The sequence below is a fragment of the Budorcas taxicolor genome, chromosome 12 (genome assembly GCF_023091745.1).
Source record: "Budorcas taxicolor isolate Tak-1 chromosome 12, Takin1.1, whole genome shotgun sequence".
NCBI lineage: Eukaryota > Metazoa > Chordata > Mammalia > Artiodactyla > Bovidae > Budorcas > Budorcas taxicolor.
Genome location: NC_068921.1, coordinates 87,101,307 through 87,122,684, shown reverse-complemented (window position 1 = coordinate 87,122,684; position 21,378 = coordinate 87,101,307). Strand labels below are relative to the sequence as shown.

Below are 21,378 nucleotides of genomic sequence, written 5' to 3'. Positions count from 1 at the left end.
TGGGTCTGATCAACCAACCCGAGGCGCCTGGGTCTGATCAACCAACCCGAGGCGCCTGGGTCTGATCAACCAACCCGAGGTGCCTGGGTCTAATTAACAGCGACCTTTTGATGTTCCGACCACCTGGCCTTTGTCACAGGCGCTCCTTGTACCCTGGTGCTCTCACCTGTTCAGGGCCGTCTGAGAGACTGCCTCCTGGGCTAGGTCCTCAGAAAGTCCACCACGTAGACACGACCCTCAGCTCCTGTGCTTTGATTTCAGCCAACACTGGAAACGTGTCTGTCCTTCCCGTGGGCGCACACACACTTCCTCTTGCCCCCAGGTGCTTGCTGCCCGCTGACCAGAGTGTCCATCTCTGTTTACTAGATGGGAGCCTGGGAGGTGCTTTGCAGGGACTTGTGGCTCTTGGCCTGAGCTGTTGAGACATCTGCCCTCCCGGCTGTGAGAGACGGCCCCTGGGCCTCAGATGCCCTCCTGACGCCACTTCTCTCCTCAGCATCCTCGAGTGCCAAGGCCTCCCCATCGTGAACGGGCAGTGTGACCCCTACGCCACCGTGACCCTGGCAGGACCGTGCAGGCAAGTACAGCCTCAGCTGCAGAGTGGGCGAGGTCGCTAAGGTGGGGCTTCCCTCCTGAAAGCAGGTGGGCCAGGCAGGCTGTGTAGGTCTCACTTCCTTCTGTTTCCTTCATGGCCTAAAGTTTGTAAGAAAGCCTTCCTGTTCTTCACGTGGGTGTTTCTGGCTCAGTAGAGGGTCCTGATTTGCATACCATCTGGTGCTGGAGACACAACCGCTGGTGGTTGAGGCCGGGTGGTCCGCGCCCTGGAGGGCCGGCCGGGTGGTCCGCGCCCTGGAGGGCCGGGTGGTCCGCGCCCTGGAGGGCCGGGTGGTCCGAGCCCTGGAGGGGGTGGTCCGCGCCCTGGAGGGCCGGGTGGTCCGCGCCCTGGAGGGCCGGCCGGGTGGTCCGCGCCCTGGAGGGCCGGCCGGGTGGTCCGCGCCCTGGAGGGCCGGCCGGGTGGTCCGCGCCCTGGAGGGCCGGCCGGGTGGTCCGAGCCCTGGAGGGCCGGGTGGTCCGAGCCCTGGAGGGCCGGGTGGTCCGAGCCCTGGAGGGCCGGGTGGTCCGCGCCCTGGAGGGCCGGCCCGGTGGTCCGCGCCCGGGAGGGCCGGCCGGTCCGCGCCCTGGAGGGCCGGGTGGTCCGCGCCCGGGAGGGCCGGGTGGTCCGCGCCCGGGAGGGCCGGGTGGTCCGCGCCCGGGAGGGCCGGGTGGTCCGCGCCCTGGAGGGCCGGCCGGGTGTTCCGCGCCCGGGAGGACCGGGTGGTCCGCGCCCGGGAGGGCCGGGTGGTCCGCGCCCGGGAGGGCCGGGTGGTCCGCGCCCTGGAGGGCCGGGTGGTCCGCGCCCTGGAGGGCCGGCCGGGTGGTCCGCGCCCGGGAGGACCGGGTGGTCCGCGCCCGGGAGGACCGGGTGGTCCGCGCCCGGGAGGGCCGGGTGGTCCGCGCCCTGGAGGGCTGGGTGGTCCGCGCCCTGGAGGGCCGGCCGGGTGGTCCGCGCCCTGGAGGGCTGGGTGGTCCGCGCCCTGGAGGGCCGGCCGGGTGGTCCGCGCCCGGGAGGGCCGGGTGGCCCAGCCTTGCTGGAATCACGTGTTTTCCATCCGACCCCTCCCCTCGAATGCAGGTCAGAAGCGAAGAAGACGAAGGTGAAGAAGAAGACCAACAACCCCCAGTTTGACGAAGTGTTTTATTTTGAGGTCGGTGCTTCAGTGGCACAAACACGACCGACCCCCACACCCCAGGGCCCTTGGCGAAAGGGCCCTTGGCCACTGCTGCGGAGAGTTCTGGGGTGCTGTCCCGCACCGGGAGTGCCTCCCACCCGGCAGCGTGAGCCCCCGGGAGCGCCTCCCTCCCCTGGGCAGAAAGGCTGCTTGCTGCCTCCAGCGGGGGCCGGGTTTGTGTCGGATGCTGACAGGCTTTGGGCTTTGGCTGGCTGGGTTTGGGTCTTTTTGCTCCACCCAGTCTCCCCTGAGCAGCAGAGGGAGGCTTGTTTTACCACCAATAGTGGGGGTTTCGGGGGTGGAAGTAGTGCATTCAAACGAGAGCCCCCGACTGCCCCTTAGAACCAGAACCACCAGTCGGCTGGTGGGTGAGGGCCAGGCTGGCACAGAACTGCCAACCACTGCTCAGAGGTGCCAGCCCCAGTCACGCTCGAGAGCCCACTGTCCCCCCACAAAGGCCACCGCAGGCGAGCGTGAGGGTCTCCCTCCCATCTCCCCGGGTCACTGCCCAGCGCGGGCAGGGCGGAGCAGCCATGCCCCTGTGTGGCGACCATGCCATGGGGGCCCCCAGAGCAGAGAAGGCGCGCCGCCCTCCAGGGGGCAGTGGGCGGGGCTTCCGGAGTGGGGCTGGAAGGCGTGTGCACGGGGTGCTGGAGCTGCAGGAAACGGAATGCCAGGGTGGAAAGCTGTCAGGGGACTTTGCAAACGAACTTGGAGGGATGGGTCAGGATGTGCGGGGCTCACTGGCCTCTTCCGCCTGGGCCCTCCAAAGGCTGGGCAGCGGTGGCCTCATCGGGCGGCTGTGGAGGCCTGGAGGCACAGCCTGAGAGCCTGGGTGAAGAACCTGTGCCGCCTGGGATGTGCTCGTTGTAGCCAGGAGGAAAAGGTGGCCAGCCCTCCCCCACGGGGTGCACCTGCAGGGCTGCGCGGGAGTCAGCCAGCGGCCAGGGCCAGCGGAGGCGTGACGCTCGCTCTCCGTGCCCGCAGGTGACCCGGCCCTGCAGCTACAGCCGCAAGTCCCACTTCGACTTTGAGGACGAGGGCGTGGACAAGCTGGAGATCCGGTGGGTGAGGGCGTCCGGGGTCAAGGTCCCCAGGCAGTGCCGGACCCTTGTGCTGTGCTTGGGAACTGGGCGCCATCCGTGAAGCTTATGGTGAACGGCGTTGGAGCGCGACCTCCAAAGATTTAGCTTCAGGACCGGGGACCAGGCTTGACCACTCAGAGCTTTTGTCTGGCAGAAGTTTTATTACAGTGAAAAAGGAGAGAGAAGGCTTCTGACACAGACATCAGAAGGGGGGTGGGGAGTGCCCCCCTCGCTCGTCTGATCGAGGCTTTAAGCACTTTTGCCAGACCCCCTCGCACAGCATACTCTTAAGATAGCAAGGTTAGTCAGAAGGTTCCCGTTAAGAGGAAGAAACGTCCTTGAGCAAGATATTGTTGTTATATAATCATTAGTACAGAGCTTAAGGAAAAACACACCTTTGAGCAAGATGAATTGTTCTGTATTGTTGTGTAAAAAGTTAGTCTTAAAGATTGTTGTCATAACAACTCAGAGTTTAAGAAAAAATGTCTTATGTGACTAAGACAAAGCAATGTAGGAAAACGTTTTTCCCTCTCTCCTCCTCGAGGCCCGTTCGTCCCTCTCTCCTCCTCGAGGGCCCCGGAGTCCTTACCAGCCTGCCTAAGATGTAACTGTCTCATCCACAGACAGGAGCATCAGTTTTCTGGATCATTTTAGCACGAGGATGCTGGGAGGTGGCTAGAGGCCACTTTGCAGTGTCTTCCCGGGTGCAGTGCAAAAGTTCCAAACCCCTCTGTGTGTGAGGCCTGGCCCGGCACACGGCTCCACTGCTTCAGGGCCCCGCGGCAGTGCCTCTAGCAAGGCCAGGCATCACTCTGGCCCTCGCCAGCCCTCTTGCCTCCCTGGCTGCAGCTCCGCCCCTGTGTCTGGGGACAGATCGTAAGCCTGAGTCTGGGGCAGCCACAGTGGGTCTGACCACCATGCTCTTGAGAACTGTAGGGCTTCCCCAGATTTGACACCATATCAGTTTGCGTTCCTGTGGGTCAGGATTTCCCTTGAAGCCTGGGGTTCTGACACTCAGTTGGGGGCAGGCTGGGGTCTATCCTGCAAGCTCAGCCCCCGCGTAGCGACAGGCTGTGGGCTGGGGCTCTGGGTGAGCCACTCTCCCTCCAAGGGCCTGAGCGCTTGGACCTCAGGCTTCAGCTGTGCTCAGAGTAGCCTGCGGGCCTGTCCTGCCCCAGCTCTGGGCTTCGAGGTTCCCATTGCCTGGCTACCCGGTAAGAGGCCCCATGCCTTCTGCCTTCCAGGGTGGACCTGTGGAACGCCAGCAACCTGAAGTTCGGGGACGAGTTCCTGGGGGAACTGAGGGTCCCACTGAAGGTGCTGCGGCAGTCCAGCCCCCACGAAGCCTGGTGAGGCCCCCACGGCCCGGCAGCCCCGATAGTGGCTTCACCACCCTGTCCCACCTCTGGGGTGGGGGCAGGCGCAAATCATTTGCCTCACGCCTCACCCCAGAGCCCACTCACTTGCGAACATGCGGGCAGACGGTGCTGTGCCCCAGGGAGCGTCCATCCCAGGAAACTGGAATCCCTGTTTCTGTTCCCAGGCGGCCCTGCTTGACCAACAGCCTGGCCTTGGGATGGGGCTGGACGGGAGGCCTGCAGGTGGCCAGTGCCTCAGCCGCTTCGCACCTCAGGCTGCCTGGCAGGGGTGCTCAGGGCAGCTGGGTGCTGCAAGGCCGTGGGTGGGCCGGGAGGACGAGGGTGTCCGTCAGGAGCACCGCTGCGTGCCCCTGTGTCTGGGGCCACCCAGCCCACAGCACGAGCCCTCCCTCCCCACTAATGTCCATTTCTGAGGGTCTTTCCACCCGGGGCTGCTCAGTGACGGCCGTTTTCCGGGCTCAGTCTCCAGGGAAAACGGTTTTATTGCAGAGTCTCCTACACTGCCCACGGCCCTGCCCGTCCCTCCCACTCCCACACCCCCCTTCCGAGTCTGTGGCTCTGTGATCAGCCCAGAGTGAGCGACCATGGGGGCTGCCCCCCTGCAAACTCCGTGGGGGGCCAGGTGGGGGACCCTCCCGGTGCAGGGACTCTGTGGGCAGGGTCGGGGGCGGCCACTGAAGGGTGGGGATGCGCAGGGGGTGTCCCGCAGAGTGTCCCCGAGTCCCCTCGCCTCAGACGCTGACCAGCCCGTGTCAGGAGGACCGCTGCAGCAGGGTCCCTGGGGAGCGGCGGCCTCATGCTGCCTGTCCGTGGGTCCCGCCCCAGGTACTTCCTCCAGCCTCGGGACAACGGCAGCAAGAGCTTGAAGCCAGGGGATCTGGGCTCCCTGCGCTTGAACGTGGTCTACACGGAGGACCATGTGTTCTCCTCCGACTACTACAGCCCCCTGCGGGACCTGCTGCTGAGGTCGGCGGACGTGGAGGTGCCTGCACGCCCCCCAGGGCCCTGTCCCCTCCACCCGGCACCTGGCAGCCTCCTTCCACCCCCGCTCCTCAGCCTCGACCTCCCAGCCTGCCTAGTGCTCGGGGTGGTCTGTGTCTCTCTTTACTGGGGGTGGGGACCCCACAGCCCACAGGAGAGCCACAGGAACCCCACACCCCCACACGGAAACCCCACAGCCCACAGGAGACCCACGGGAACCCCACACCCCACACGGGAACCCCACACCCCACACGAGACCCACGGGAACCCCACACCCCCACACGAGACCCACGGGAACCCCACACCCCACACGAGACCCACGGGAACCCCACACCCCCACACGAGACCCACGGGAACCCCACACCCCACACGAGACCCCCGGGAACCCGAACCCCACACGAGACCCACGGGAACCCCACACCCCACACGAGACCCACGGGAACCCCACACCCCACACGAGACCCCCGGGAACCCGAACCCCACACGAGACCCACGGGAACCCCACACCCCACACGAGACCCACGGGAACCCCACACCCCCACACGAGACCCACGGGAACCCCACACCCCACACGAGACCCCCGGGAACCCGAACCCCACACGAGACCCACGGGAACCCCACACCCCACACGAGACCCACGGGAACCCCACACCCCACACGAGACCCCCGGGAACCCGAACCCCACACGAGACCCACGGGAACCCCACACCCCACACGAGACCCACGGGAACCCCACACCCCACACGAGACCCCCGGGAACCCGAACCCCACACGAGACCCACGGGAACCCCAAAACCTACACGAGACCCACGGGAACCCCACACCCCCACACGAGACCCACGGGAACCCCACACCCCCACACGAGACCCACGGGAACCCCACACCCCCACACGGGAGCCACGGGAACCCCACCCTCCACACCAGAGCCATGGGAACCCAGTAGGCCCGGGACTTGCGGTTTCTCTGACTGTGACCCCAGGGTCGGGGGCGGGCCCTCTGCACAGCGGCTTGTGCTGTGTGTCAGTGGTGGGCGTGGCTCCTGGAGCAGGCGGGCGGGCAGGGGCTCACTTCCCGCACCCTGCCCCAGCCTGTCTCCGCATCGGCGGCCCACATCCTGGGCGAGGTCTGCAGGGAGAAGCAGGAGGCAGCCATCCCGCTGGTGCGGCTCTTCCTGCATTACGGCCGGGTGGTGCCCTTCATCAGTGCCATTGCCAGCGCCGAGGTCCGCAGGACCCAGTGAGTGCCAGCTGGGCCTGAGACCCTCTGGGGTCCTGGCATGCCGAGGGGCTGGGCGGGGGCCCAGGCAGTTGGAGGCAGCCACGCAGACTTCACCAACACGCTGGCTCTTTCACTACTGTGCCTTTCCTCCTGGAAACGAGGTGGGCGGCGGGCAAGCAGGGAGCTGGGTGCCCGGGGGCAGCTAGGTTCCGAGGTCGAGGCTGTGGGGTCAGCAAGAAACTGGCATCAGGGGCCGGGTCCCTGCTCCTCAGGGCCTGCCACTGTTCTGGGAGGCGGGCTTTGCTGGGACCAACAGCTCAGAAAGATCCATACGAGTCTGTGCAGATGTGGCGAGGCCACCCTTTGCCCCGGGGCTGTCCTGAGTCCCTGAAGACCAGATGCGGCTCTTGAAGTGCAGGGCCCTGGGGGCCCCGTGGTGGCCGTAGTGGTGGGGGGTTGGTCATGCAGCAGGCAGGCCTGGACCCCTGGCTGCTGCAAGGCGTCCGTTGGCCAGGGCGGCCCCCCACTCCGTGGACGCCTCCCTACCCACGCTGCTCCCTAGGGACCCCAACACGATCTTCCGAGGGAACTCGCTGACATCCAAGTGCATTGACGAGACGATGAAGCTGGCAGGCATGCAATATCTGCACGTCACCCTGAAGCCCGCCATAGAGGAGGTGAGGGCCCTCGGGGGTGGCCGGGCACCCCGGGGCCCGGAGCCGCCGCCGCCGCCCAGCCTCCCAAGGGGCCTCCGAGCGCCCCAAGTCTCCCTCGCTTTCAAGTTAGAGAACTGCTTCAGAAAGCCTGCTGCTCCGCTCAGGCAGGAGGACCCAGGGAGGACGCCCCCCACCCCGCCCCGGGTCCTGGAGGCCGTGCCTCCGGGTCCCCTTCCTGGGAGGGGCGTTTCCGCAGAACACTTCACAGGGAGCGGGTCCTCTGCAGTTGGGAGGGCTGAGGCTAGATCCCGATTTGCTCTGTGAACCGAGCCCTGAGATGTTCCGTGAGTGACCCCGTGGAAGCTCAGAGGGCCTCCGCCCACCGGGGCCCCAGCTCAGCTCACGTGTGGCTTGTCCCCAACGCTCTCTGTAGATTTGCCAGAGTCATAAGCCCTGTGAGATCGACCCCGTGAGGCTGAAGGACGGCGAGAGCCTGGAGAGCAACATGGTGAGACCCACGCGCCCTGCCACGCGCTTGGGACGGGCAGGGCTGTGGGACCCCGGGCACCTGAACTGCAGCGCTGTGGGGGCCACCGGGCACCAGCCACGACACTCGGCTCAGGCGGATCACACTGTCTGTGCCTCTAAAGAGCCCAGAGGGGTCCTGGCCTTCCGAGGTCACGTCCCGTGGTGCCATCTATGGGCCTTTGGTTGGCAGGGGCAGGGCCACAAAGTGCCCCTACGCCCTCCCTGGTTGGATGTGGGGTCTGGACTCCACAGCACGCTGGTCCTGACCTGTGGTGGGAAGTCTCGCCCAAGGGCCCTGGGTGAGCGACCGGCTCCGCAGCCCCGGGACAGCTGGGTTCAGCCGGCACTGCCCTCCGCCTTTGCAGGAGAACCTGCGGCAGTTTGTGGACCGCGTGTTCAGCGTCATCACCAAGTCGGGGGTGAGCTGCCCCACCATCATGTGTGACATCTTCTTCTCCCTGCGGGAGGCGGCCGCCAAGCGCTTCCAGGGTGAGTGCCCGTGGGCGCCTTGTGGAGAGGCCTCCAGGCCGCAGGGGACTCGAAGCTCCCATCAGGGTCAGGGCTCCAGCCGTTGCTGCTGGGAGGGGTCAGCCACCAGTGTGGAGGGCTCCCTGTCTGCCCCTCCCCCGTCTACACTCCACTGTCTACGCCCGCCCCTGGGGGAGCCAGGCCCTGCCTGGGGAATCGCAGCTCGCAGCCGAGCTTTGTCCCAGTGGCTCCCGTTTTTTTTCCCGGGCTCGGTTTCTCCCTGTGGCTCCGGAAGCCAGACGAGTCTGTCTGTCTGTCTGTCTCCACCACAGATGACCTGGACGTGCGGTACACAGCTGTGAGCAGCTTCATTTTCCTGCGGTTCTTCGCTCCAGCCATCCTGTCCCCCAACCTCTTTCAGCTCACGCCCCACCACACGGTGAGTGAGCCTCAAACAGCACTGGAGAACTAGTCAGCCAGACCCGGCCAGCGCTCCTGCCCGGTCCTCCCTCTGGCCCCGCCCAGCCCCCTCCGGCCCCGCCCAGCCTGCCTGCCCCGCCCAGCCCTCAGGCCCCGCCCAGCCGCCTCCGGCCCCGCCCAGCCCTCCTGACCCGTTCCACCCCGCGGACCAGCGGGGGGTTAGGGAAGGTGCTGCTAGCGGAGTAGGGGAAGGTGCAGACAGCTCCATGTGATGACTGGGTTATGGATGAGCCACGGGCCCTCAAGTCCTTATCCCGGGGAGGCGCTGAGACATTCTGATCTAAGTCACGTCATTAAAACCTTCGGATGGTGTGACCAGGGCTTCAGCTGAGGGCTGACGCCACTCTGCCCCCCAGGGGAAGACAGAGTGTCCCTGACCTTGGGTTCAGCACGGACTTCTGAACTCCCTCCATGACCGTGAGCGAGGCCCACGCCCTCGTGGACAAAGTGCCAGGCGGCCCCCATGCTTGGTGGAAAGCCCAGGGTGATGGCCTGTACCAGGCTTTGAGTCCAGCCTGTGAGCGGTGTCGGGGGCGAGGGGCCCCTGGGCAGGGTCCTGGGAGACGTGGCCAGAGATCCCCTTGGTTGGAAGCACTGGGTGTGCGTGGCCCGAGGGCTCACCTCTTCAGCAGTTCCCAGACCGGACAGGCGGAGGGCCCACAGGGACCTGAGAACCCAGCACTTCTGGGTTTAGCTGCTCCCCACAGATGACACTCGCGACGGGACAGCTTTTAGGGGTGTCCTTCCTTTGGTTGGTGGCAGTTCTGGGCTCAGTCACAGCTCGTCTGAGAGAATGTCACCTTCTTGTCTCTGGCAGGACCCACAGACATCGAGGACGCTGACCCTTGTTTCGAAGACCATTCAGACTCTAGGCAGTCTGTCCAAGTCCAAGTCTGTGAGTCACTGACTTTAATTCTCTTTTCAGCATGAAAAGGGCATGAAGTAATAGGATGAGGAGAGTCGCAGTCTGGCCCTCCCCCGTGTAAGGCCATAAGAGCGCCCGTGGGAGGAACGGGGTAACAGCAGGTGGCAGTGGCACCCCCTGCAGGTGGTGACGTCCCTGTGGGCAGTGAAGTCACGCCACCTATACACAGTGACCGTCCCGTTGGGCAGTGAGTTCACCTGTGCGTGGTGACTGTCCTGCAGGTGGTGACGTCCCCATGGGTGGTGACATCCCCGTGAGTGGTGACATCACCTGCCCGTAGCGACCGTCCTGCAGGTGGTGACTGTCCCTGCCGGTGGGACGTCTCCCGTGGGCTGTGACGTCACCTGTGCGTAGTGACTGTCCCTGCCGGTGGGACGTCTCCCGTGGGCTGTGACGTCACCTGTGCGTGGTGACTGTCCCTGCCGGTGGGACGTCTCCCGTGGGCTGTGACGTCACCTGTGTGTGGTGACTGTCCTGCAGGTGGTGACTGTCCCTGCAGGTGGTATGTCACCTGTGCGTGGTGACTGTCCCTGCCGGTGGGACGTCTCCCGTGGGTGGTGACATCCCCTGTGCGTAGTGACTGTCCTGCAGGGGGTGACGTCCCCGTGGGCTGTGACGTCACCTGTGTGTGGTGACTGTCCTGCAGGTGGTGACTGTCCCTGCAGGTGGTACGTCACCTGTGCGTGGTGACTGTCCTGCAGGTGGTGACGTCCCCTGTGGGCTGTGACGTCACCTGTGCGTGGTGACGTCCCCTGTAAGTGACTGGCACTCCCATTGCTATGTGGATCCACAGACGTATGACCTTAGTGCAGACACTGCCCAGCTGCACTGCACAGCTGGGTGTTCTCAGCCTGAGCGTTTTAAGGAAGTTGGGGTGCCGCCCAGTGACCAAAACCTCGTTCACGCACAGCTAGAGGCAGCCGCTCTTTCCCCAGGCCCAAGCTCACCTGTCTCCCTTTCACAGGGCTCCCTCGAGACTGGCGTGTGGGGCCGGGAAATCTGTACGTGAGGGCAGCGGTGTAGGGGCCGGTGGCACGGCCGCCCTTCAGAGGCGGGTCCGTTGGGCTCTGCTGGGAAAGTGTTGAGCTGTGACTCACAGGGCCCCCGCCCCTGCCCTTCTACTGAGTTCACGGCCCTGCAGACAGCAGCCCTGCCCTTCTCCTGTGTCCGCAGCCCCACGTACCCCACCCCCACCCCAGGCCCTGCAGACAGCAGCCCCTGCCCTTCTCCTGAGTTCATAGTCCCGCGTGCCCCCAGCCTCTGGCCCTGCAGACAGCAGCCCTGCCCTTCTCCTGAGTTCATAGTCCCGCGTGCCGCCAGCCTCTGGCCCTGCAGACAGCAGCCCTGCCCTTCTGAGTTCATAGTCCCGCGTGCCCCCAGCCTCTGGCCCTGCAGACAGCAGCCCCTGCAGGCCAGTCAGCTTTCTCGGAACCTAAGTGACACACACAGAAGCAGACTGAAGCCCCACACTCTGTCCGTCTGTCAGCCCAGCATCTGTCAGCCGAAGCAATGAGCGGGCCCCTGCCAGGCTGAGGCCCGCACAGACCCCCTTATAATAAAGTGACTCGTGTGGACAGAGGCCCCCAGGTTCCTCCTGCTGTTGACCTGACTCCTGAAACTGAGGACCTCCCCATCCCAGCAATGCATCTGGGAGCCACATGCCCGCGAAGGGTGTTGAGTCGTGCATGACAGGTCTCACCCAGGACCAGGACCCCGCGTAGTTGGCATTTTAAGCACAGCTTGAGTGGAGCCCCTCCTGTGGTGTGCGGCAGGCCTCTGTGGCAGGGGGTGCCTGCACTCCGCGCTGCTGGGGAGAGAGGCCGGCCTCTTGTGGCCCCGAGCTGAGCTTGTCGCGGCCAAGCTCCAGGTCTTTCAGGTTTGGGCCAAGCGACCTCAGGCTTCGTTTAAGTGACCTTTTCTTTCTTAGGCCAGTTTTAAGGAGTCCTACATGGCTGCGTTCTACGAATTCTTCAACGAGCAGAAGTACGCTGACGCGGTGAAAAACGTAAGTCGCAGCATCAGTTACCCAGACTGACAGGCTGAGGTGGGTGACTCGTGGGAGGCTGAACTCAGCAAGGTGGGAGGGAGCCAGGGCGGCTTCGAGCTCCGGGAGAGGTGGGGGGAACCTCCCCGAGTCGCCTGCGGCCTGGCGGCTCTCAGGAACAGCAGCAGCTCTGGGTGCAGAGACCTTCCCGGCAGGGGCGGGCTCGGGGGTGGGGCCGGCCTCCGCGGCTCCCGGAGGGGCCCTGCCTGTACCCGCGCCCAAACCCGCCTCTTCTCTGGCTGCAGGAGGAGATGCAGGGCGCCCGGGCACTTCTCACAGCCTCCCCTTAACTGTCTGCTTTCTGTCCCACCTCAGTTCCTGGATTTGATCTCATCCTCCGGGAGGAGAGACCCCAAGAGCGTGCAGCAGCCCATCCTGCTTAAGGAAGGGTGAGGTGGCGGGAGAGAGGCTCGGGGCCAGGGGGCCTGCCCACGGGGCCAGGGGCGTCCAGAGCTGCCTGGGCCTCGCGCTGTGGCTCTGAGACGCCTCAGGGCTGCTCTCCTGCACTCGTTCTCTGCTGAGGCTGCGAGGCAGGGAATGCCTGTCTGCAGGCGGGGGCGGGGGGAGACTGGGCGGCCCCCGAGTAGTCAGAGGCTTCTGCCCGGTGGCTCCCTCACCAGAGTCTGAGGGCCCTGCCTTCTGTCAGCCCCAGGCAGAGGCGTCCCCCGCCGGGGCTCAGAGCACAGGCTGCAGCCCGCAGCAGCTGGCTTTCTGCTGTCTCTGCCTCCAGAACACGCGGGGCCGGGCCCTACTGCCGCACTGGCTCTGGGAGCACCTTCAGTCCACGGTTCCGGGCGGGAGGTGGGGGCTCCTTGGTGGAGCTCTGGTAGGCCAAGGCTGTCAGCAGCCCGCAACCTGAGGCTGGCAGTTGGCAGCAGCACAGGGGCTAAGCTTTGTGAAAGGAGAGGCCTTCATCTTTGATTCTCCAGTCCTGTCCCTTGGAAATAAGATACTGAAACCCCGTAGTCTGCATCAAATGGCACAGGAGTGGAAGTGGTGAGCTGTTCTGATCTTGTGACTTTGGCCTGCGGGGGCGAGCAGGCAGGTGCCCTGGCCCCAGCCCTCGGCCACTTACCCACCAGACTGTCCTGTTCACGACAGGTTCATGATTAAGAGGGCGCAAGGGAGAAAACGATTTGGGATGAAGAATTTTAAGAAAAGATGGTTCCGCCTGACAAACCATGAATTTACCTACCAGAAAAGCAAAGGTAGGAAAAAAAGGCCACTTTTTACTCGGCTTCACATATTTTATTCCAAGGGACCAGGGCCTCATCCTGGGCCCCGTGGGGTCCAGGTTGCTTTTGGGGTGAGCACTCCCTTACACGGGAGGCAGGGGCTCCAAGAGGGTGGCCTGGGTGGCGTGCGGAGCGGTTGGCCCTCCGTGGCTGAGCGTGGGGGTCAGGGTCTCGGGGTGGACGCTCTTGTCCCGTGTGGGTGGCCTGGTCTGGATGGTGGGCATCCCCAGGGGCCTTGAGGCCCGTGGGAACCTGCAGGGAAACCTGCAGGGAGGCCGGCCCCTCCTGGCGCTCACGGCGTGCTCTGCCGCAGGGGACCCGCCTCTCTGCAGCATCCCCATCGAGAACATCCTGGCCGTGGAGCCGCTGGAGGAGGAGTCCTTCAAGATGAAGAACGTGAGTCCCAGCCCCTACCCACCCCCCGACCCCCTGCCCCGGGTCCTGGTCTGCTCCTGGACCTGTGAAGCAGAGAGCCCACCCTGCCTGTCAGGTCGGCCAGGACCCGAGGGGTTTCCCTCAAAGTCAGCTTCGGGTGGAAGCTGTGGGGCCCCCCATCCTGATGGGCCTCCCAGAGGTCCGCCTCTGCTGACCAACTGGACGCTGGCAAACAGCTGGGGACCCCTGCTTTGCCTCTGCTCCCCCGACGCCGTGGGGACCATGGGGGTGGGGGATAGTGGCCGAGTTCTGCCTGGTGAGCCCCTCCACACGCTGGGGAGGAGGAAACGTGCGCCCACCCCGGCCACATGGTCACCGAGTCCCTCCTGTGCCCCTGCGAGGCGCCGAGCGGGGCACAGGGTCCACACTGGGTGCCAGGACGACCCGCTCTCCAAGAGGCCCCTGCAGCCTCATGCAGGCACTGTGGGGTCCTGGCCCTGAGTCCCACCTCCCTCAGCTGTCTTCCCAGAGCCTGATCCAAGGGCTCTTCTGGGTTGTCTGTTTTCCTCGGAAGACCTGCGCGCTCAGGCCCTGTCTGTCCTGTCTGCTCCCGTCTCTCTTCTCTAATTCTGCTCCTAATCTTTAAAATACTTTTTCTATTTTTTCAGTTTCATTAGATGCATATTGTGTAAGTCATGTGCAGTCTTTTTGAAGGCAGATGGGGTATAAATACTAACAGATAAAACTTGAAATCCTACACACGATTCGCTGATCTTCCTAAGAGACCCTGACTGCGACTGGGAGGGTGGCGGACAGCGTGGGCCCCGCCATACAGCCGTCAGTGGGCAAAGCCCCCTCGAGAGTGTAGGCATCTGCTCGGCAGCCCCAGCCTGAGCCTCTCTTTTCTGAGGCTTGTCTCTGTGTCCCAAGGGCTGGGTGAATGGAGTGATGGCCCCACTGGGGTCTCCCTGAGGAAGGTGGTGGCCAGGACGCCCGTTCATCAGGTGGATGGAGTGGGCAGGGACCACCTGGCCGGGCGGTCAGCACCTGCGCCCTCTGCAGACGATGGTCACCCTCAGGGTGGTCACAGGCCAAGCAAACGGCAAGCGGAGCTCAGCAAGGGGCTCCGCGTAGTCGGTTCCCCTTATTTGTTGAGTTGTCGTGGTTTGTGGTTCGGGGGACGGTCTGGTTGAGCAGGACCCTGGGAATCCTGACCGAGGAGGGTCATCTGGAGCCCTTTGCACAAAGGACACTCCCGTGAGGAGGGGTTTCATTTCAGCGTTCAGACACGTTGCCTCCCGTGCCCTTCGGGGCGCTGCTGGGGCCTCGGTGGGCTCAGTTGGGGTGTCCTCTAGGCTCTAGGCATCTGCGTCCTCCGAGGTCACTGAGCACCCTGGTGTCTCGAGACCACTCCCCCATGACCATCCCAAGGAAGAGGGCCTGGATCTGGCCAGGAGCTCACCCCCTCACATGGGGGTGGCGCCGGCCTGGGCCGCCTGTGGGGCCCCAGACCCGCCTCCGCATCTTCACGCCACTGCCCCGAGCCACTGCCGTAAGCCCCTCCAGGCCGAGCGCCCAGTGTCCCCCAGCCCCTCTCCCGGCTCGCAGACCCCAGCCAAGCCTGGTCCGCCCACCCCGCACCTGTCTGTCCCCCGCGCTGGCCCCTGCAGGAGGTCTGGCTCGCACCGCTGCATCCAGCCGCACAGGGTGGGTCCGCCTGGCCTCTGTCTGGTCTGAGGCTGACCCCGCGGCCGCAGAGGCTCCGTTGCTGGCTAGACAGATGGTCAGAGGCAGGCGCCCTCGTCCTGTGCTGGCCCCTCACCTTGGCTTCCTGCCCCGCCCCCAGGGCGCTCTGAGGCGATTTCTTGGGCAGGGAGGCGGCCTTGTGGCAGGTGCGAAGGTGTCTGTGGACCTGAGGGAGGTCAGTGCCCTGGTCCTGCCCTGTGTGTCTGCACAGCATCGCAGCCCCTCCCAGGCCAGTGACAGGTCCCCCCAGGATGGGGCTGGGGACAGCCCGCTCCCAGCATCCAGGGAGGGACGCAGTGTGGAGCCATGCCCTGGAGCAACCAGAGCCACTCATTCCATCAGGCGTAGAGTGGTTCCTCAGTGATAACAACTACAAGAGCTGTCCTGAGAAGTACTAGAGGAGGTCCCTAACTTCAGCGTCCTTCTCCGCTGCTGCCTCCGCAGAGCTGGTTCCCATGGGCTAACTGTAGGCCAGCGTCCTCCTCCATTTGAGAGCCGTTTTCGCAGGCTTGTGGTGTGCAGGCCCTATCGGAGGGTCCAGCCCATGAGGATGATTGGAGCAGAGTGCCTTCCTCCAGGGTGCTGCCTCTGTCGGGGATGGAGCTGTGAACAGATTGTGCAGTCTGCGGCCCGTGCGATGGTGCTTGTGTGGGTAGGGCCGGCCAGAGGAGCCTTGGCTCTTCACTCAGGAACCTGAACTCCAGCTCCTCTGGGAATTGTTCAAATCCTGTTCTGTCTTTCCTCACTGGGCACACCTCCCCGCCTTGCAAAGGCCACCTTGGACTTTGATATTCTAACTCTTGGCCCCCTGTGCCCTCTGACAAGTCCAGCCTGACAGCCCTCCTGGGGTCAAGCCTGCCGACCTCCCTGCCCTTCTGTGGGCAGCATGGCTGTGTCTGCTGGGAGGTCCCAGCCCTTGCTGCCCCAGGGGCCTTTGTCCCTGCCACTCACCAGCCCCACTCAGCTCAGCTAACTCCAGGCGGCCCGTCCGACCACAGCTGGAGGGCTGTTTACCCAGAGGGTCTCTCCTGACTCTCGCTAGGCCTCCTCCTCCATGCAGCCCAGGTGCTCTGAGTTCACGCTTGTCTTTCTGGCTGGCTAGACGCTCACAAGAGCAGAAACTCTGTTTGGGCCACTGAGTCCCCAGAACTTTGGACAATGCCTTGAGCTTAGGATTGTTTGTTGAGTGAATAATAAACAGCAAAGGCAGCGGAAGCTCTGAGAAGCCTCAGGGAGTACATAACATCTGCCTGGAGGGCGGGGAGGGGCCCCTAGAGTGGCAGGCTGGGAGGGGCACCTCTCAGATGGACAACAGCATGTGCGCCTGTCCCGAAGTGGGTCTGGGGACGCAGATGGGAGGATGGACAGGTCTGCTGGGGCGTGTCTTGCACAAAGCCCGTCTCACTCAAGGAAGGAGGAGGCCCAGGGAAGCTGGCACTCTTGTGTAACGGCCACATCCACTTCAGCCATCCCGGGGGCAGGCCGGCAGTGCACCTGGGCCCCAGGAAAGGCAGCGCCTGGCCCAGCTGAGCAGGGCTGAGCCAGCCAAGCCTCGCTGCCTCACCTTGCTCCCACGCAACCTGGGCAGCTTGGCCCGGCCGGCCGCGGCCCTCGCGGTCCAGGCAGGGGCTCTGCCGTGCACTCCCCTGAGCCCTCCTTGCTCTCAGATGTTCCAGGTCGTCCAGCCCGAGCGGGCGCTGTACATCCAGGCCAACAACTGCGTGGAGGCCAAGGCCTGGACCGACATCCTCACCAAGGTGAGCCAGTGCAACCAGAAGCGCCTGGCCGTCTACCACCCGTCCGCCTACCTGAACGGCCACTGGCTGTGCTGCAGGGCCTCCTCGGACACGGCCACTGGCTGCTCCCCCTGCACCGGGTAGGTCGTGGCCGGCTGGTGCCCCAGCCCCGGCAGGGACCAGTGAGGGGCCGGGCCCTCCATCTTTAGGGGCCGCTAAATGACCAACACCACAGCTGACCCTCCTCCTCTCCACTGGCTCTCGGCAGTGGCCTCCCAGCAAACATCCAGCTGGACATCGACGGGGACCGAGAGACCGAGCGCATCTACTCTCTCTTCAGCTCATACATGAGCAAACTCGAGAAGATGCAAGGTGAGGCAGGGCTGGGGGGAGCCGGTGGAGCGGAGGAGGCTTCTGCAAGCTGGGTGGTGTTCTGGGGGAGTTACTTTAGTAACAGTTTCTGCCTGCAGCCTCTGAACTGCCAAATTCTTGAGAAGAGCCTGTCTTAGTAACTCCCACACCCCCAGAGGGCTTCATTCTTCTGTGTTTTCCAGGGAGGCGTGAGCGTGTGTGTGGACCCGTGTGAGTGTGTGTGCATGAGTGTGGACCCGGGCATGAGCGTGTGTGAGTGTGGACCTGTGTGAGTGTATATGTGCATGAGTGTGGACCTGTGTGTGAGCGTGTATACATGTTTGTGGACCCTTGTGTGTGTGTGTGAGTGTGGACCCATGTGTGAGCTTGTGTGTACAAGTGTGTACCTGTATATATGTGTGTGCATGTGTGTGGACCTTGTATGTTGTGTGCATGTGTGGACACTTGTGAGTGTGTACATGTGTGTGGACCCGTGTGAGTGTGTGTGCATGAGTGTGGACCTGTGTGAGCGTGTGTGCACGAGTGTGTACCTGTGTGTGTGTGTACATGAGTGTGGACACTTGTGAGTGAATGTGTACATGTGTGTGGACCCGTGTGAGTGTGTGTGCATGAGTGTGGACCTGTGTGAGCGTGTGTGCACGAGTGTGTACCTGTGTGTGTGTGTACATGAGTGTGGACACTTGTGAGTGAATGTGTACATGTGTGTGGACCCGTGTGAGTGTGTGTGCATGAGTGTGGACCTGTGTGAGCGTGTGTGCACGAGTGTGTACCTGTGTGTGTGTGTACATGAGTGTGGACACTTGTGAGTGAATGTGTACATGTGTGTGGACCCGTGTGAGTGTGTGTGCATGAGTGTGGACCTGTGTGAGCGTGTGTGCACGAGTGTGTACCTGTGTGTGTGTGTACATGAGTGTGGACCCGTGTGAGCATGTGTGCATGAGTGTGGACCTGCGTGTGTGTGTACATGAGTGTGGACCCGTGTGAGTGTGTGTACATGAGTGTGGACCTGCGTGTGAGTGTGTGTTCATGAGTGTGGACCCGTGTGAGTGTGTGTACATGTGTGGGCCTGTGTGTGTGTACATGAGTGTGGACCCGTGTGAGTGTGTGTGCATGAGTGTGGACCCGTGTGAGTGTGTGTGCATGAGTGTGGACCCATGTGTGAGCGTGTGTGCCTGCCCAGCAGCTCCAGGCGTGTCGATGCAGCTTCGTCTCTCTGGGTGCTCACTGCTCTTCTTGCCTACTGAACTAAGCAGTAGGAGGGACAAGTCAGGAGGCCTGGGGGCTTGGTTGGGCTGCATCACGAGAGTCAGACACAGGACGGATCCCCCAGCCGTGCCCTGGGGCCGGCGCTCTCAGAGCTGGGGTCAGACAGTCTGCAGTAGGCCCTGAGGCCCCGGAAGGAGCCTGGAAGCAAGGCTGTCAGACTCTTCCTTCTCATCCCCTGGTCCAGCCTGGAAGTGTCCGTGTGGCCCGAGGCCTGGAGGGGGCCTTACCCTGCTTTGACAGGCACGCAGCTGCCTGTCCTTGAGCTCCGCCTACTGTTCTCAGGCCCACCTCCCTCTGTGCCCAGCACCACGCTGCAGACCCCTGTGCCCTTACCCCTGACGCACCCCCAGTCTAATGCCCCCGTGGCCTGTGGGCTCCCCTCCCCCCGACAGCCTGTGCTCATTTGTCCCTTCGATGAGCGTCGTCTCAGAGCGCTTCACCTGTGATGCACGTGGGCCTTTAGAAGAGAGGCTACTGTGCCTCATCCCTGTGCCTGGCACACAGGAGGCACTCGGTACCTGCTTGCTAGACGGATGGATGGACGGACGGTCAGATGTAAAGGGGTCTTGAGCACCCCGCCTCCCTCCTGGGCAGCACTGATCTTGACACGCAGGGTTCACAGGATATCAGTAGGATCAGGGACCCTGCCCCCCACTTCATGAAGGCACCGAAGCACTAAGTCACTTTCCACGGTCTTCAGGCCTCTGCCTGGAACCTCGGCGCCTTCTTGAGGCCGATAGTCTGCCTTCAGAGGCTCTCATCCCTTCGGGACCTTGTCTGTGTTCGCCAGACTGCCCTGAGCGCTCAGCCTGTGGGCTCGTGACGTTCCAAGGCCGCTGCCCTGGAGAAGCAGCCTCTCGGGGCTTGGAGGTGGCTGCGTCACTGTCACCTGTCCCCCTCACAGCACGGACCCCGGGCAGTGCTCCCCTGGAGCTCGGTGATGGTGCAGTCGGTGCCTTGGGCGGGCAGGCCCAGCGCAGAGCTGGCAGGATCCCTGCAGAGGGGCTGGCGCGGGGCCCAGGCTGCTGGTCAGAGCCGTGCAGCCGGGGTCCTGGTGATGGTGATGGTGACCGGCTGCCCCTGCTGTGCCCCAGGCACAGACCCAGTCATCGGGGCCTGGGGAGGGCTCGGGGTGACTCCAGACACAAAGCAGCGCTGCCCACAGGCCCAGGGCCGCTGTCTGCCCAGAGACCAGGGCGGGCCTGACCTTCCGTCTCGGGGCGCAGACACTGCCCCGTGGCCGGGCCTGTAGGTCTTGGTGTCCTGTGCCCCCTGGCCGTTGGGTGTCCTCCCGACTTTGAGTCTCTGACCCCGTTGTCACCTGGCAGAGTCCACCTCGCCGCCCTCTGGCCCTCAGGATGTGGCTGGCCCGTCGGCAGGTCTGCCTTTTGGCCTGCCCCGTGTCTGCCCTGTGCTCCTCATTCCTGGAGCTGTTTCATAAAGCCATGCCCGCCACCGGCAGGCCTCACTGCACAATCCAGCGCTGCCAGGCTCGGTTTTGGGAGCCTGTTAAAGAGGAGCGGGTGAGCTCCCCGGCCTCCAGATGCTCGGGGTCTGTTTTCGGTCCAGCCACCAGTCTTGTGTCTGACACTGGGCTCAGAATTAAGACCTGCTCCCCAGCCTAGTCTTGGGGCCTCCTCGCAGCCTCTCCCCGCGCCCTCCCATCACCCTGGCGGCGCCCCCATCACTCTGGCCGTGCCCACGTCGTCCTGGCCACGCCCCTGTTGCCCTGGCCACGCCCTCCTGTCCCCCTGGCCGCGCCCCTGTCGCCCTGGGGCAGCACAGGTCCAACTCTGGGCAGCCCTATGGACTGCAGCCCGCCAGGACCCTCTGTCAGTGGGATTCTCTAGGCAAGAATACTGGACTAGGCTGCCATGCCCTCCTCCAGGGAGTCTTCCTGACCCAGGGGTCGAACCTGGGTCTTCTGCATTGCAGGCAGGTTCTTTATCACTGAGCCGCCGGGGGAGCCCCGATGCACAGACCCTAATTCAGAGCCACAGTGGTGTCCCCTGTGAGACCAGCAGGCAAGTCACCCACTCTGCAGCGCCGACTTCCGCCTCCAGGAACCGACCCCACAGACTAGGCTGCTCCAAGGGCTGCATAAAGTCACCCTGTGGGGCGGTTCATGTAGCCCCCATCCTAAGGTGGCCTGGGCCTCCCTGCCTGTGTCCTGTGCCCACCCCCGTCCATCTCCCCGGTGTGGTCCTTCCATGATTCCCATCCTGCTCTCAGCAGCCCCATCCCCCAGCAGGGCTCACTGAGGCTCGGCGCTTCAGTGACTTGCTCAAGGCCGAGCAGCTGGCCCAGCAGGGCTTTGGGGAAGAGATGCAGGCCCAGCAGGCGCAGGCACGTAGCCGGTGTGTCCCCCTGACTGGTGCCCCCAGGCCCCTGCTTCTTTATCCCTTACGTGTGGAACCCTCATCCTTGTCACACCATGCTCCCTTTCCCCTTGAAATTTCAAATCTTCTCAGTTTCTCTTTGCACAGACTCGTGGTTTTTCAGTAAGAATTAGGAGATTCCTTCTGAGTCAGTAAAGGCAGCGAAGCTTTCTGTGCTGGTGGTGGTGACGGTGGTGGTGATGTTGGTGATGGAGGTGATGGGGTGGTGCTGACGACGAGGGTTATGGGTGATATCAGTGGTGATGGTGGTGATGTTGATGAGGGTGATGGTGAAATCAAGGGTGGTGGTGGTGATGGGGGTGGTGATGGTGAGAATGGAGGTGATGGGGTGGTGCTGACGACGAGGGTTATGGGTGATATCAGTGGTGATGATGATGGTGGTGGTGATGCTCTGCTTCACAGACCAGGGTGAGGGACCTGATGCTGGGCCACCTGGGCCAGGCGCCAGGAGCACAGGGCTTGCCTCAGGGGTCTGGGGTCAGATGGGGTCCTGGAGGCCATAGTGTGGTCTGCAGCAACAGCGAGGTGGTCTCCGGAGCAGCTGCCTGCTGAGCAGGTGAGGCAGTGTGGGCTAGAAAGCTGCCAGTACAGTCTGGCCGGCAGAAGGCTTTCCTGACCACCCTGTGCCCTGTGTGCACCCCTTGCAGGGCACCCCATGAACGTGGATGGTCCCAGCGCCCCTTCTCAGGTGGGGCTTCCCTGAGCACAGCTCCCCA

General features: G+C 63.8%; 1 protein-coding gene across 3 annotated transcripts in view; it reads left to right on the top strand.

Annotated features, from left to right (window-relative positions):
* Window positions 1–21,378, top strand: part of RASA3 (RAS p21 protein activator 3) — an 84,598-nt gene that overhangs the window by 60,478 nt on the left and 2,742 nt on the right. For all 3 annotated transcript variants that reach the window (XM_052649928.1, XM_052649927.1, XM_052649926.1), the window contains exons 6-22: window positions 497–577; window positions 1,673–1,745; window positions 2,757–2,833; window positions 4,099–4,203; window positions 5,059–5,215; window positions 6,302–6,450; window positions 6,995–7,109; window positions 7,522–7,596; window positions 7,982–8,105; window positions 8,417–8,523; window positions 9,382–9,459; window positions 11,417–11,494; window positions 11,849–11,922; window positions 12,635–12,741; window positions 13,082–13,164; window positions 16,557–16,765; window positions 16,894–16,997. In XM_052649928.1, the coding sequence (XP_052505888.1) occupies window positions 497–577; window positions 1,673–1,745; window positions 2,757–2,833; window positions 4,099–4,203; window positions 5,059–5,215; window positions 6,302–6,450; window positions 6,995–7,109; window positions 7,522–7,596; window positions 7,982–8,105; window positions 8,417–8,523; window positions 9,382–9,459; window positions 11,417–11,494; window positions 11,849–11,922; window positions 12,635–12,741; window positions 13,082–13,164; window positions 16,557–16,765; window positions 16,894–16,997 (1,796 nt within the window). The remainder of the gene's footprint in view (window positions 1–496; window positions 578–1,672; window positions 1,746–2,756; window positions 2,834–4,098; window positions 4,204–5,058; window positions 5,216–6,301; window positions 6,451–6,994; window positions 7,110–7,521; window positions 7,597–7,981; window positions 8,106–8,416; window positions 8,524–9,381; window positions 9,460–11,416; window positions 11,495–11,848; window positions 11,923–12,634; window positions 12,742–13,081; window positions 13,165–16,556; window positions 16,766–16,893; window positions 16,998–21,378) is intronic.